The 16,898-nt window shown below is 35.4% G+C and overlaps 1 protein-coding gene across 4 annotated transcripts; it reads right to left on the bottom strand.

Annotated features, from left to right (window-relative positions):
* Positions 1–5,514: 5,514 nt before the first annotated feature.
* Positions 5,515–16,082, bottom strand: LOC113726105 (apoptosis inhibitor 5-like protein API5). 4 transcript variants are annotated; one of them, XM_072074448.1, is made up of 17 exons: positions 15,431–15,571; positions 13,463–14,997; positions 12,786–12,885; positions 12,598–12,663; positions 12,431–12,530; positions 12,243–12,308; positions 10,400–10,497; positions 10,243–10,317; positions 9,777–9,926; positions 8,821–8,886; positions 8,672–8,737; positions 7,440–7,550; positions 7,007–7,096; positions 6,816–6,922; positions 6,118–6,232; positions 5,954–6,019; positions 5,515–5,872 (listed from the first exon to the last, which is right to left on the bottom strand). In XM_072074448.1, exons 4-17 carry the CDS (start codon positions 12,604–12,606, stop codon positions 5,705–5,707), a joined length of 1,287 nt encoding a protein of 428 aa, XP_071930549.1. In that variant the 5' UTR covers positions 12,607–12,663; positions 12,786–12,885; positions 13,463–14,997; positions 15,431–15,571; the 3' UTR covers positions 5,515–5,704. The 4 variants fall into 4 exon arrangements, with proteins under 4 accessions (XP_071930549.1, XP_071930547.1, XP_071930548.1 ...); XM_072074446.1 differs by having other exon boundaries at positions 12,431–12,663; XM_072074447.1 differs by having other exon boundaries at positions 12,431–12,663; positions 13,463–14,903; positions 15,431–15,569.
* Positions 16,083–16,898: the final 816 nt, after the last annotated feature.

Below are 16,898 nucleotides of genomic sequence, written 5' to 3'. Positions count from 1 at the left end.
AGATCCGGGTCGGGTTGTAAGTACCCGGTCCAGGCCGGTGTATTTTATTGGTGCTTCTCGGTGCCGTAAATATCGTGCATTGTATATCTTTTCTAGACTTTTGACCCAAAAAAATTATATATATATCTATACTATATATAAGAAGCACTTTGTGCTTCTACTGTTGGGGATTTCGAGTGCATCCGTTTGCTTTAAGCTGTTGTACCTTGGGCTGCTGATTTGTACGTTGAGTGGTGGGACCGCTCTTGCTAAATTGGAGCCAAGCACTTGATGTGAGTGTTGCTGGTTTGTAGGTTGTTGGTCTGACTCTTGGTGGGTTGAATGCGGCTGGTTCATCGTGTTGTACTTTGCAGTGGTAGTTTGTACATTGACTGCTCCCACTGCTGCTTCAGCTTTTGCGGTGATTTGAACATCCGACTGCTGGCTGTGCAGCTGGCTTTCATAGCTTCTGTTGTACTTCACAACTGTATGGATGGAGAAGGAAAAAAGGCTTTTTCTCTTCAAATTTTAGAATCTAAAATTTATTATAAATGAATGTTTACAATCTAAAATTTTTTGTTCTACTCCACAATTGTGTGGATGTCGAAAAAATTTAACCAATCCCAAAAAATTTCAAATCGCTTTGATCATGTGTTATAACGTTTAAAGTAATTTCACTTAAATCATAATCAATGTTTAGAATTGAACTTAAACCATGAATTGAACTTTGTCCGACAAGTTTAATATTAAAACGTGTTTAATATTATCAAATGTCTTTATATTATCAAATTAAACACATTTTGTTTATATTATCAATTGTTTAAGTAAAATGTATTCTGGTTTTTAATATAAAAAACCATCACTTGTGTTTAAGGGGTTTCTAATATAAGGATAACCATGTATATATTTATTTTAAAAAATTGATAAATTGATAAAGCTAATAGGCATTAAAAAAATATCTAGAATTATGGTGGATATAAGAGAACCACTAGATAAATTTATATATTTATTAAGTGATAAGTGATAAGTGGATATATTTTTTTTATATGCATATATGTGATAAACATGAGATATACTTTATTCCTCAATTCTGACCAAAGAGTTCAATCATGTGTCATAGGGGTTAAATCACTTGTCTCCCACTACCATCTATTTTTTACTGTTTTAGTCATTCTGATGCTTATTTTGTGGACCACTTTCTTCCTAAGGTTGGCTATATTTGTCATTTCCAGATTCTTTGTCTCGATTTTGCATATTTCTTGTTTTTTACTGATCATCGATGAATACATTGGCACCAGAGATTTCATGCAAACAATTTGCTACGTTCAAAAAACCAGTTTACATGCAAATTACAGCGCATCTTGCATCTTACAACTTGCTTCATACAGCTTGCTTCGAATCAGGTATTTTCTTATGCTAATCCAAACTTACTTCACATGAGTTTTTCAGCTGTTCCATGCAACTAGAAATTTCTTTTATTTTAATCTGTACTGAGGTGCTCCAATTTCTTATAATACGCAGTAGCAGAGATACTTTGATAAGCTTCGTCTGCTGTCTCCATGGAGGTTTTCTACTCTCTTTCCTTCGTTCAACTGGTTTTTTATTGTTTTTTAATATATTTAGTTCATAGCTCATTCCATCTGTACTGATAGTCTTCATCCTTTTTAGCTGAATAGTTTGTTCCTTGCACATCACCACTTATATACCTATCTATCGATATATATATAAACAATATATATCTGTCCATACGCATAGATTTTCCTCTGTCTATCTTTGTTTGTTGCTTGGTATATATGTATAAAAAACATGAGCTGCTCCAAGCTATCCATAACGGATGATCCTGATAAACTTCGTGAGAAAAAGGATAAGCGAAATCGTAAAAAAAGAGAAAAATTTGCTGCTCTATCTGTCGAAGAGAAACAGGCTCAGCGCAAAAAAAACAGAGAAGCTTATCACAGAAAAAAATTGGAGAAAATACTTTCCAAGTCCTTGCCACAACAATTTCAAGAAGCTTCTCAATCACCAGTTTCTGCATCTGTTATCCGTAGCCTTTCTCCTCAACAATGTTCTCATGGTACATAGTGATTCAAAAACTCTTACTATATTCTCATAATCTGTATGTGCATAGCATATTTATCATAACCTGTCTATTTCCCTTATTTTGTTGATGACTAGCTTTGAATGATAAAGTTATCCAAGCTATTGGTTGTCAAACTTCCAAACTCAATGAGAATGTTCATAGAATTATTGGTTGTAATCAAGGTTAGTCATAGAATTTTTTTTTCTTTACCAACTTTTCTTAGAATTCCAACCCCTACTTTTGTATATATTGAATTGCAAATTTTTCTACCTGACTTTCAGCCGATTCACGCAGTGAATTCTCACACTCTCATTTTACAGAACACTTTACAGGTACCATTTCTATCTACTTTAAATCAATGAATTCAGCTAAACTTAGTTGTATATGTATTAGTGTTTCTTGCTATATTGTAGTGAATTAGACTGTGCATTGTTTGTTATCCAATCTGAATTTCATTTTTTTTATAATATTCATGCAACCAATCTGAACTCTGTCTATTGTAATAGGTGCTCCAAAACCTGGTATTCGGATTTCTCCCTCTCCAAATAACAGTGATGAACTAGCTTCTGCTCAGTTGGGTAGAAAATTAAAGGAACAGATTTCTTGCTTCTCAAGCTATGAGAAAGGTACATGGTGTACTTTGTTTTTGATATATCTTTCCTACTCAAATCATAAACAGTATTCTACTGATACAATACTCCATCTCTAATTTTTATATGTAGGATCTGCTTCTAACTGTGGTACACAACATACATGCGTAGCTACTGACATGGTGCACAATGCAGGTGATTTAAGCTTCGAAATTAATCATTGATTATTGCTTCTTATATATAACCATCAACATTATCATGATCAGTTATATTAGTATTCTTGTTTACTTTTCAGATAAATCATTCATATGCATGAACTGCTACAAATTCTTGACAGAAATAGCTGAACAAACTTCAGGTCAAATGTTCTTTGAGCTTTTTAAAAAAATTCCTTCTGCGATTGTGTCTAACAATTCCATGAACTTTACCTTGAACAGATTTGTCAGCTATCCTCCCAATGTACCAGCTGTATCAAGTCCCTGATAATTGTTCTGCTAAAACAAGAAGAATTGCAGGTTATTAGCTTTGGTCTGAATTTACTATCTTGTATATAGAAAAACTCAAATTACCATATGAGCTGCTTGACAATTCTCATGAGGTTGTCATTTTATTCTGAAATTTTTTGTGTACTATCAAGTTTCTTATTTCTCACTATTGTTGTAAACTAATTTGGCATAAAAAATCCATCAAATAACCATCTCATTAAAATATATTAAATTGTTTAATTGCTTCTGATGTTGATCAGAAAACTTCAGTATGCATTATGTAACCTCAAACCACTTCTATTCATACAAATACCTTGATCATATTGCTACCACTACATGTATAAAGCTTATGGCTTCTGCTTCTAATTATATATACTTGAATCATTCAGGCAAAAAGCATTCATCAGCGAAACAAGTGAAAGCTATTAATAACAAAAAGAAAAAAACAGAGGTACAGATTACAAATCACTGATTGTTCCTCTTTTACCTCCTTATGTTCAGTTCCAACCTTTAGTTTAGCTGAACTAATTGCTAAATCTATAGGTAATCAGCCTGTTGATGGAGTTCATGCACTCGAATTTATTAATCATCAGGCAGATAGATTACCTGCAAAAGTTGATTGTCAGTACTGTGGAGGGAAAAAAATGCACTCTGAGACACCCAATTTCTGTTGCTCAGACGGACAAGTAGTTCTCCATGAGAATAAATTGCCAGATATTCTTGTAGAATTGTTCACTGGTCATTCTGATGAAGCTTTATCCTTTCGTACATATGTCAGAACATATAATAATATGTTTGCCTTTACTTCCTTTGGTGTACACTATGATAAATCACTTTGCAAGAGAACAAATGGCATTTATACCTTCAAAGTTCAAGGACAAAGCTATCACTTTATCAAAGATCATATTCCACATGGAGGATCTGGATTATATCTGCAACTGTATTTTCATGATACAGATCATGAGCTTCAAAACAGAATGGCAGTTTCAGAAAGATTAACAGAGAGTATAGTAATGAAGATCATGGAAGTCATGAAGTCTAATCCATACGCATGTTTTCTGCGCAGTCTAAGAAACGTTCCAAATTTGGATTCATATCAGATAGTCCTGAAATCACATTCACAGAATGATCAACGAGTATTCAACCATCCAACAGCTTCTCAGGTTGCAGCTCTTTGGACAGAAACAGAGAGTTCAGGAACAAGTTATGCTAGACACATTAAAATTTATACAAAAGAAGGAAGGGATCACCTCGTCCAGTACTATTATGGCTGTTACGATCCTCTCCAATATCCACTATTATTTGCACTTGGTGAAACAGGCTGGCATCCTGGAATCAGAAGATTTGTCAGAGAAAATGCCAAAAAGAGAAAAAGATCTGTTCAGAGAAACAAACCTACTGCTGTCCTCACCAATTTCAAATCTGCTGAACACATGATATCTGCTGAAGAAGAAGGTATTCCTAAGATGAATAACTAATACATTATCTATATGCAAATGTCTTATACATTACTTATGTGCATTGCTCACATCTTGCTTACATAATTACTGATGCTGAATTACTTGTTTTGAGAACATACTACTCGCATTATCTTCGATTAGTCTCACATGATCCTATATCTTATCAATGTATGCAACTTCATATAGTGAAACCAGTTACTTATACCTTATTTTTGTAACTTTCAGTTTCCAATGATCCTGAAAACAATGGTGAATTTGTGTCAATGCGAGAATAATATAGTGAAACCAGTTACTTATACCTTATTTTTGTAACTTTCAGTTTCCAATGATCCTGAAAACAATGGTGAATTTGTGTCAATGCGAGAATATTATGCTTATAAATTGCAGATCAGAGACAAATATTCTCCAAACATACTTAACACTGGTAGATTACTTCAGCAATATGTTGTGGATATGTATATCAAAATTGAAAGTCAGAGATTGGATTACTATAAAAGCAAACAAGAATTCATAAGGAGAGAGCAGCTGCAAGGCGTAATGGATAGTGTTATAACAGGTCAATGCCAAGCTTCAAAAGTAGGCCAACGAGTAGTCCTTCCAGCTTCATTCATAGGAGGCCCTCGAGACATGAAAAGGAGATATGTTGATGCTATGGCTTTGGTCCAGAAATTTGGCAAACCAGATTTATTCATTACAATGACTTGCAATCCTTCATGGCCAGAGATAAAGAATCTCATGCTTTCAACAGATGAAGCACATAACAGGCCGGACCTCCTCACTCGAATCTTTCATGCAAAGCTTGATGTTTTAAAACAGGAGCTGCAGTTCAATTCATATTTACATTGTACTAAGCTTCAAAGGTCTTTCTTTCTATAAGTAATGCCTGTACCTTAGAAAGGAGAAACAGAAATCTTCAACTATTTACTATTGTGAATGTCAAAGAATCTCTATTGTGCATTTGCTTCCACCTTCTTTGCCAATGTTCCACCCTTTTCTCAAGTACCCAGGATTCTCTCCCAAGTATAACACACTACTCATTACCAGGACTTCAAGAATGATCACCGCATAACTCACAGTCCACATTTATATGATCGGAAAACATCAAAAACTCTAAACCAAAAATGTAGTTGAGCTAGACAATCTTGACATGACAGCTTTGCAGTTCCAAACATACCCGGCTGCAGGAGTGTTTGATGGAGGAGAAAGTTTCTTAGTTTCTTTCCAAGATAAGTCAATTCTCTTGTCACCAATAAATGATGGTGATTTTGAATGCAGTGGCTGCATAATCAAGAAATTGTCAAGAGCATTAGTTAAAGTATTTCTATATCAGGAGTCTACAGGAATTTTATCCCCATTCACCTGTGTCATAGCCAATATGTTGTTACAAGTACGCAACCCAGTTGTGGTATTCTGCTTCTGTGTCTTCTGAAATTTGGTCAAAGGGAAAAAGAAAAATCAATTAGGACACACTAAGACATAAATAATCCAGAAAATAACTCTTAACTCTGGCTTGGTCAACTCACTATGCTGGCCTTTGCTTCCTCAGAAGTAGCAGCCGTCAATGCTTTGTTGTGCTCAGCCATTCCTTGAGTTAATTTCTTCATGGTAGCCCTAGCTAGCTCTTCCACACAATTTAAGCTGTAATGGAAACAAATGAACATCAACTTTCAAACCTCCTTCCCCTCTTTCCCTCTCTCTCATACCACATGCCCAAACCCACACAGACAAACACATATAAGCTCTGCAGAAGAGGAAAAGAATTACTGAATATTTTCAGCTTCAACTGTCAAAGGATGTCACAAAGCAACAGTTATCAAATATATGCACTAAAATAAATTGCATTTTAGAGTTTAGTATTAAATTAAATTGAAGAATAAATGGCTCTATACTCACAGTCCCTCTTCACTCGTAGACTACAAGACATTTCTAACTACAGAAAGAAGATTTCCTGATGCTCTCTGTCACATGATATTGATCTTTTCTGAGCAATTTTGTCCCAATTCTGTACAATTACTGAATGCAGTAGACTAGTAATTATCTTTCCTCTTCATTCTGAATTGCATGCCTCGTGTAGGAAGTCACAAAACTATACATGATAGGCAATTGCCCAGTTTATGCATTATATTCACAGGGAAGAGAGAGAGAGAGAGAGAGAGAGAGAGAGGGAGGGAGGGAGGGAGGTAAGGATCAAAATATTGTACTGCTACAATCAACAAACTACCGTTCTATGAATTCTTTATGATACTCTGAGAAGTCCTCCCCAAGCCTATCAGAAGGTTGGCCAGTCACAATCTTGTAACCACACAAGCTGTTGGTGGCATTGGGTGCCTATTTAAAGGAAAAGAAGAAAAAAATGAGCAGTGTAAATGGAGAAAATGTAGTAGAAATTGAAGGAAAGAGAGACTTTGTGACCTTGTAAGCTAAATGGTGGAATGTATACAATAAGCACTCGACATAAGTGAAGTTCATCTCTTCTCCTGTTTTTCTTATAGGCATGTATTTCTGAAAAAAAGAAATAATATCCAATCAATCAAATAAGCAGTATTTTTATACATAGTTATAAGGGAATAGACTCATTCTTCATACTGTAAATTGAAGGCCTCTCATACTAGTATTAGAGGAGAATAAATCAAGACTCAGAATGAACAAGACTGTGGCCACAATGAATGTATAAAGATAAAAATCTTTATAATAGATGCATATAGCTAGACAGAGAGGGAGACATTTGGGGAGAGAAGAAAAAATGTTTTCTTTCCAACCATGCTTGGGTCTCATATATTATGTTCTAGGTGCTTTACAAGCTGTAACAAATTAGTCTTCCATAAGTCGTAAACTATATACTTGCCTTCAAAAGCTGAACAACAGAGGGAAGGATTTGTCTTGAATCCTGAGGTGTGGTGTAAGGTGAACTCTCAGCAAGATCCTTGAGCAGGTCAACTTTCCATTCTTCAGGAAGCTGCCAAGAAAGAACTTAAGAGAAGATTTCAAACAATAGAGTGGAATCTATACTTGGACGTGAAAAAAACAAATAGCCATTAGGTAAGTTTAAACAGATTGGTAAACAGCAGAAATGTTTGATGAATTTCTATATGGGAATGAATCCATGAAGTATATCCGTAGCGATAAGGTGATAAATTTGCCCATCAAAGTGCTCTTATTCCATCTTAGACAATCATGCAAAACAACAACATATATTTAGCTCATGACTTCCCCCAGTTACCAACCAGAACATGCCAAACAACTACAAATCTGTTTCATCAGCATGGTCACCACTCTTCATCGAAAGGTTGATGCATATGTATAGTCCTTAAAGAATGGCAATTATGTCATGACAAGTGAATAATAAGCAGACTGCCTCTACTTAAGTTATTCAGCGCTCAATGACAGCAAGAATTTCTGTATATCAGTTTATGACATGAGCTAACTGAATCCACTAAATATAGTTATCAGAATAATTCACTAGAGAAGATAAAGGCTACCAATACTGTATGCTGGAGGGGTCTGGGTAAAGTAATCAAGGCTCATGTAAGGATGGAAGCTGAGGCTCTTAACAAATGAATAGCCAATTTGATTGGAAACAAGTGCCTCGAATGCTCAGATTTCATGAGGCCAGACCAAATTCAAACCACTAAGTAGACCTATTATTTGAAGGGCATCTCAGAGAATGTCTTCAGTTCAAACTGCATTCACCTCTAACCATCTCAACTATGCGCAACTGCTCTACTCTAGCTACAGAGTTGGAAGTCAGACAAACATTGAAACCCCTTAAGACAGTTTTTTAAATACTTCGACTTCATTCTTTCTCACTTCAAGCAATACACTTCAATAATCCAACCAGCCAAAAAGAAAACCAGGCAACAAGAAAGTGCAATCTCATTCCGCAACAGCATATCCTAATGATTTCTCAAATAATAACTGCAAAGATGGGGATCAGCAGCAGATTATGCAAGGACAAACCACTATAGGCACATAAAAAAGTAGTGGGATTTCCTCTTAGAGCATTTAAATATCAGATGAACAGCCAGACATTGTTAATGAAACAGCTAAATCCTGCTACATTAGGAAATGCAAAATTACCTTGTCAAAAACAGGAAAAATGTGCTTGTTCAAGTAATTAAGAAACTTGCCATTGGATGCACCCCTCTGCATGGGAAACAGTATTTCAGCTCAACAGACCAGTCTATAATTGACTCAAGAGGGCCATCAAGGTAAACAATAGCACAAACCTCAAAAAATGGGATAGCCATAAACAAGCATGCTATTAACCTAGCAATGTGATCCCCATCTGAAACCTGCATTTTAGAAGCCATCATTTCAAGAATTGCTGTAGATAGATTATACTACAAAACCAAGCATAGGTGCATAAGATGGGAAGGGAACAAGAAAGAATTATTGCTTCTATGCATGGCCAAGAGTTTCACTTGAAAATGTCAGAACCTTGGTTACAAAACTAGCTTAATTATATGAGAAAAATAGTGAGATTCAGATGGCATCATGACAAAAATGTCCACAGGGAAAAGGAAAATTTAACGTAGGATGAAAAGAACATGTGAAATGTAAAACCCACCCAATAAACTACAGATAACATGACAACATTTCAGCAATGCAGTAGTTTGGCAGAAGCCATCTTGTAAGAGTTAGCCTTTTCTTCTTGCATTTGGATATCGCATACAAGTAGCAAAATAGTAGACAGGACTCTGTTAAGTCACTAGATTGCTATGGTAGTATCTTTAAGTTCAACTACCAGACAAACATAGCGATGAAGATCCCCTGCACTTCGAAAGCATTGTATATGGTATCTTCTCTTCATCAATCTGACAAAAAGGTTAACCTTAACCATGCGGTTGAAAAAGGATCAAAGAAGTCTACAAGAAGATTATCTGCTTCCAGTGAATGACATCCATGTACATATGGCAACAAAATCATGTCTCAAGTTTTGTAAATATGAATATGGTAAGTTGATGTGCTCTTCACACTCTTAAGGATCTTAATAATGGTCAGCCCAAAAAATTATTAATAACAAAAAAAATTATAATAACACTTGCCCATAAATGACATATATTTATTTGGAATGCTTGTTTTGAGGGAACTTTTCATTTATTTTCAGATGGGTTTTGAAGGGGGGAGGGGGGGGGTTGCAGCAAGAGTCAACCATGTCATCAGGTAATGAGCAATTGCTTACATCGAACTGAGCATCAAGATCAGCTTGGCCTTCAATGATCTCAATGAGCTCTTGAACACGCTCAGGAGGAGCTTTTTCTCCAAATATGCTTAAACTTTTTAAGAAATCCATAAACATCTTAAATTCTGCTCCCGTCACATCTTGTAGACTCTGCAAAAAGAACTAATCAGTTTCTTACCCTTTATTTCCTTTTTTAAATCATCATATCAAACAATTCAGACTACCAGCTCTGCAATAAGCACCCTTATTCGTCCTCACCTAGCAAATTCCTTTGTTAATATTGAAAACATTACAATCATCAACACGAAGACATATCAGCAATTTCCATAGGTATAAAACAGAAAATTTGTCTAAAAGAAGAATTGCAGTTAATAATCAATGCTGCATGCTTGGCAGGAATTTGCAAACTGAAAGTTCTATGGTTCAACAGAGGAGCAATTGGATTAATACACACAGAGAGACGTACCTTTTTAATCAAATCAGTCATGTGTCTTTCCATTAGCTCTGGTGGCTTCAGCAACTCAGTTTTAAGAGGGAATACCTAAAATAAAGTATGTTGATTAAATATAAAACCAAAAAGAGCAGCAAAGTTCATATACTGAGCCATGTAATTTTCACCCAACCTTGTCTCTGATAAAACTTAAGGTTCTCTCTCGAAGATTCTCATCAGTCATCTGCTCATCAACACTCTCAATGTGCTTAAATAAGGCTGTCAAAGAAGCTGCAAAAGAAAGTTCAGTTTACCGACTTGATAAATCTTGAGTGGTGGTTAACCATTGCAGTGATTCAACCAAACACAACAATTCACCCACCCCAAAAAGGCTAAGATTAGAAGGAAATATAGAAGATAGAAGACCACATATCAAATTATTAGACGGAAACAGAGTATTGCAATGGGATTCCTTTTTACCAATGGATTAAAGATTGTACATACGGCATGATCTCTATAATTCTAAGACAATACCTCTGGATCACCGAAGACCCAAACAAGGTGCTAGTATAATATGGAATCCCCACCCCCCCTCTCTCCCAAAAAAAAAAAAACTAAAACAGCATTTAAAATATATTCATAAAAAGATACATAAACAAGCAATGTTACAAAACCATCGAACATAGTGGTATCACTCTGATGTGAATTGGTCATAGCAATTACCCTTGCTTGAGTTTTTTTATCATTGAATGTGAAATGATATGAGAAAAGCTCCCAAACTAATGGAACAATCACCGCATCTTGTAATGTGTAGCCTAAGACTCTAATAGCCATGAGCCATACTCCAAAGTTCTAGTAGGTATGAATTGAAGTTTCTAGTGAAACATATATATTAAGTCAAAGCCATATGTTATATGTATGTATCAGCTAACCAGTCATTCATATACATGTGCCTTCTGATCAAGGAAACCAATCATTGATACACGTTTGCCTGCTGATCAAGCCAGTTTAAGTGGCAATGTTCACAGTGCAACAAGAACTTTTTATATTCACCCCACAAAAAACAAAAGAAAAATCGTAAATTACAATGAACAACCATGGACAACTGAACAAAAGTGGACCATAACCTACTGACATTCATCCTAAGTTGTAAGATTTAACACCAATCTGCGATAATATAATGTAAAGAATGCTAATACCAAGCTAAACCTAATCGACATAGAATTACAGAGTCATGTATTTCAACCAACAAAATTTGGAGCTTACATGACTTGAGTTCGACCACTGCAATGAAAAGTGGAATCTACAGGCACAACAGTCAAAGAAGCATGACAAACGACTAAAGTCTGAGCATTGGAGTATGTTTTTCTCACATAATATATATATATATATATATATATATATATATATGGTAGTCAGAAGTTGACCAAAGTGTACTTGTTTAAAGAAATAAACTCTATCAAGTGATCACTCATGAGCTTGTACTTCACATGATTGTTCTCTACATAGCACAAGAAAATAAGGATACAATCACTCATATACAGCAAAAGTAGGAATCCTGAAAACAAATAGAAACTAAAGCATCAAGGTATAAGCACAATGTTACACCCTCTAAAGCTAGTCCAGTGGCATCATTCTAACATCTACACTATGAAAACATAAATATGAGGCTCCAAATTCAAGAAGGTAGTTTCAGTGTATGTCACCAAACCAAATCCTGGAGGCAGTTCTATTCCTGATTAGTATTTTTTCGGACCGAATAAAACTAAAAAAGGATTTAAATGTGATTATCATTTTCAGTAACCATAGACCGATCAAGAGCTACACCAATAGCTGATATCCTGAAACCGTATCTAACCTGTGGTCCATCTTTGGATACCAATTAGGCTTTGAAACATATCAAAGAAAGATGTAGCATTCTCAAATCAAATAGAATAGAAAGTTTGAGACCTATATCATTCTATTCTGTATTGACTGTCCAGTAAAAAGTAGAGACAGAAAAACAATCAGTATTGTGTTGCATCGTACAATAGTACCTTTAACATCCTGCCTCAATAAGGATAAAAGAGCCTTATGTACTGCATCGCGCTCAACATTCTCCTCTACAAGCATCAACCATGTTTTTAGATCAGACATGAACAACATTAAAGACAACTGGAAGTTCAAATACAAAAACTAGTTTACCAGCAGTGAGGAGCTGGGCAAGAACAAAAAACAAATTTACCAGCAGTTAGGAGCTGGGCAAGAATATCAACAATCTTAGAAAGATGTTCAGGTGTATCTTTGCAGAAAAGAGGAAGTCCACGAATTGCTTGCACGCAAACCTGCAAGATTTGATTGGAAATCAAAAGCACAATACAATCAGTATTGTGTTGCATCGTACAATAGTACCTTTAACATCCTGCCTCAATAAGGATAAAAGAGCCTTATGTACTGCATCGCGCTCAACATTCTCCTCTACAAGCATCAACCATGTTTTTAGATCAGACATGAACAACATTAAAGACAACTGGAAGTTCAAATACAAAAACTAGTTTACCAGCAGTGAGGAGCTGGGCAAGAACAAAAAACAAATTTACCAGCAGTTAGGAGCTGGGCAAGAATATCAACAATCTTAGAAAGATGTTCAGGTGTATCTTTGCAGAAAAGAGGAAGTCCACGAATTGCTTGCACGCAAACCTGCAAGATTTGATTGGAAATCAAAAGCACAATATTTAGGAACAAATACAAAAGAGTGTCATCACAGTTCATACAAGCACTATGAGATTACAGAAGAAAGTTTAGATTCACTTATGCAAATTTCATCATATGCAAGCAAATAAGAACCACTATAGAGGCCATCAAATCATATCAAAGAACAAACCCGACAATATTTTCAAAGCAAAAGGAAAATTACCTGTATGCGAACTTTCAAACTAAATGAGTGTGTGCTCATATAATCTCTGTGCATGTATGAGAGAGAGCGAGAGAGAGAGAGAGAGAGAGAGAGAGTAAGTAGAAGCTGCCCAGACTTCTTAACCGTATCCATAACAGCAAGTCAAAATTACTTCACGTATCCGACACTTTTCAAACACATCAGATACCACACGAATGTTTAATAGAATCTGATATTGAAAACTAACAAATTTATGGACAAGTGCTCATGGATAGTCAATTAAACCTTTCTCATGATTCATGAAACAAAATAAGGAAAGAAAACGGGTTGCAGCAAGGTTTGCAGCCCATTTACAAAAAAATTGAAAGAAATAAAAATCACCTGCTATTCTAGCAATACAATGGCAGATCACCCAAAAATTTAACTCCTAAGCATATGTTGAATAGGATAATGAACATTGAGCATTATAAAAGGTTTTCTCCACTCTCCAGAGTCACATTCTTGTTGTTGTGCCTTCTGAACTCCTTCAATACATTTTGTTGTTCCTCTCCTTCTCTATGCTACCAAAATTAATGCAAAAGGACATTAATGCAAATCCCGCTAATCTACCTCATGCAGATGTTCCAACTCTAAAAGAAATCTTTGATCTAGCTCGAAGCTTCTCAGAACATCATATCAGTCGCCTACAATGTGGATCATGAGCCCTATTCTCTCAAAATGTTGCAATTGATTAATTGTCCCTTCATTCTCATTACCAGAGCCACTGACATGTAGCCTTTTAGGAGAATTCATTCATGATCTGTTACGTGACTGAAAAAAGCAAGCCTAAAAGATAGCAGCATCAGACACCAATTTATGTTTCCACAGAAAAACAGTTCATTCTGTTATAGTATCTTCACTGATAACTTCCTACATGCAACCCAAGCCAATTTCTATCTTCAGCACTAACAAGTAATTGCAACTCAACAGACTCAGCATGTATGCTTGCAAAAAATGTATATCTTCCTGATACAGCAAATTACTTTTAGAAATAGGCTGCAGGATGCCAATTACCCAAAGATCTTAGCCATGCAGCATTTTGGTGGGTAAAATATGGAGAGGCGTGCTTATTCATTTTGGCATATGTTGTTTAAACTCCTCCCATCCATTCCTGAAGGTTTCCAATCTATTAACTGACAAATAATGTTGATTTCTTTAGATGTTGATCCTCCTCTCTCAAAACCCATTAATTGAAAACCAAATCCTCTTTCTCCACATGGCTTTCTCTTTATTCACAAACAACCTCCACTTCCCTAATTTCTCAAGTGAATGGTGGATGTGTACCATTAAAAAGCAAGGTACACCAACAAAATTTGGGTGTCAACAATCATATCAATATCAGACTGTTCACTTGCAGGTACACGCATGAGTGAAATGCTGCCAGCTAAAGGATCTGAAAACGGCATCCTCAGGAGGGAATCAAGGGTGTAATAAGCCTGAGGAATGAGAAGAATTTTTTTGGATGTTCACCACATTTCATTCTGTATCCATCTTACACATAGATCAGGTTCCCAACTATTTGGAACTTTTTATACGAGAACAAGAACAGACTCCTTTAAAGAAAGTACTGCAAAAGCTTCCATGATAATGCACACGACGGCACTGATAAAATCTATCTTCTGCCTCAACAAGATCATAAAAGTCTCCATCTTCCAAACACACAAGCTGAAGCTCAACCACCACCTACCCCAGCCAGTTGCTGCTATATCATGCAGAAAATAGACCACCTAAGTCAATTATGAAGAAGGCAATATAGTTTCCCTGATCTTTTTGCCAAATAGTCCTACACCATAAGGAATCCACAGATCAGGCATTTCAATACTGTTTCTCTTGCTGCTGCTTGAGTTCCATTACACTTGATGTTTAGTAGTATCAGGCTATTAAAAAAAAAGTTTAAAACTAATGAATATCTGCTAAATTGAGCAAGGCACCAAGTCTAAGCCTTCAACAAAAACAGAATCATGCAGCTGACCACATTTTAAAATTCTATTTTAAAAAATTAAATCTTTTCCACTTCCTCTGTTCCAAATTGTGATCTTTCCCACCATTACTTATGAACTTGCAGAAAAAAACAGTTGAAAAATTGCTTCATTCAAATATATATCAACTTTAAGCATGTACTTGCTGAAAATAATTGTTGCAATTAACTAAGAAAATTCCTCCTTCATTCTGCTCGATTCTGCCTAAGAGTTCAACAAGAACAATATCTACAACTGAACACTATCAGATATACTTAAATTGTATAATATCATCATCAATAAGAAAATTTCGAAAAAAAAAAGATGAGATTAAGATTAAGAAAACGCTGACCCCGAGTTCTTCAGCTTCACATAAATCAAGATGGGCATCTACAGCACTGACCGAAAGACTTGGGAAAAACTTGAAGAACCTGGGGATCAGTTGAGCAGCTAATTGCCTAGCTTTAATGCTGGTACTGGTTGCCGCCTTTATTATATTCTCGTAATCCTCCACATGCTAACAAACACCACATTCATATCAATCACCAAAATTCGCAGTCAAAATTCAATCTTGCAGCAAATTATTAAAACCCCAAAATTCAAAAATCGGAGAGAAGTTGGGGGCACCTGAGTCTTATCCTTGGCTTCATTGAGGCGTGCCCCGTACTCGTAGAGCTCATCTATGTCCTTGGCCTCGTCGGAATTCTCGGTCATCTTACTTCAGAGCTTCTAAATTACTGCTTAATTTAACTACGTGACTGTGTGAAAAGATGAAGGTTAAGGTTTAAGGAATTGGCTAAATTTGTCGAATCAAAATACAGATTTTGTATCGATTTGAACGGAGGTTGATTTGGTTGGATAGAACAGTGTGGAAAGCGAAGATTGAGACGGTATAGTATTACCTTCCAGAAGACTTGAGCATTATATAGTGGCGGTCCCCTGGAAGAAAGAGGAAAGCAGAGAAAGAAGTGAATTTGCAAACTGTAAAAGCTTGAGGCAGGTTTGGTCTCCTAGACCGTAGAGACCAAATTTTGCCACATCTACGACTCTTAAATTTTACCTTGGCAAATTACCAAAAGGATTTTCTTTTTCTGAAAAATATTACTACTAATTTCTTGGTTTTGACCTTTGAGGGTGCATTTCTTCGATTAGTCCTTGAATTCCACAGATTACTTTTTATTGTCTGGAACTATATATGTACAAGATTGAAGCGTGAATAATTATTTCATAATTCATATGAGAATAGTAGTATTTTGGAATATTTAAATGCTAAAACCCAGGTTAATTCAACAAATATAGGATAGATGTAGCCTACAGTGAGATAGGTAGTTGAAATGATATAATTATCTTTAAAAATAATTAGCTGTTTTGGGGGGTGTTTTTGAAAAATTTTGCTGCAGCAGAATTTATTTTTTGAGTATATTTTGGAATATTTTTAGAAAAATATTTTTAAAATTTTTTTAAAAAAATTAAACTAATTTTTAAATTAGTTTTTAGAGTACTTTTTAAAAATTTTTATTGTATTTGAAAAACATTTAAAAAACAGGGGATCCAAACAGAGCCAAGATTAGATTAGGGAATACATTAAATGACACTCTCGCTTTAGATGTAGTAAGATAAGCGTGCGGCTAGCATCTTTTATACATTTAGATAAAACGGGAATTCAGCTATAAAGTCAATAAAATTTGAAAGACTATGATTGATCCTGAAAGGGAATGAATGAAAAAAATAATATGTCGAATTGAGGCCTGAAAAATTAGAAAAGAAAAACCCTGATTCGAATTGTTGGAATGGAAGAAAATAAATCTATAATCTACCAT

Source organism: Coffea arabica, chromosome 2c, assembly GCF_036785885.1.
Source record: "Coffea arabica cultivar ET-39 chromosome 2c, Coffea Arabica ET-39 HiFi, whole genome shotgun sequence".
In the NCBI taxonomy this organism is placed as follows: Eukaryota; Viridiplantae; Streptophyta; class Magnoliopsida; order Gentianales; family Rubiaceae; genus Coffea; species Coffea arabica.
Note: the sequence above shows the minus strand (reverse complement) of the source record. Positions and strands in the feature narration are given on the sequence as shown.

What these genes read in the sequence shown, in the direction of transcription:
- LOC113726105 (XM_072074449.1), bottom strand. Translation starts at nt 15,792, where the DNA reads ATGACCGAGAATTCCGACGAGGCCAAGGACATAGATGAGCTCTACGAG. An exon ending in TAAGTTTTATCAGAGACAAG is followed by an intron (nt 10,318 to 10,399) that starts GTTGGGTGAAAA and finishes ACTTTATTTTAG; the next exon opens with GTATTCCCTCTTAAAACTGA. An exon ending in TGACTGATTTGATTAAAAAG is followed by an intron (nt 9,927 to 10,242) that starts GTACGTCTCTCT and finishes TTCTTTTTGCAG; the next exon opens with AGTCTACAAGATGTGACGGG.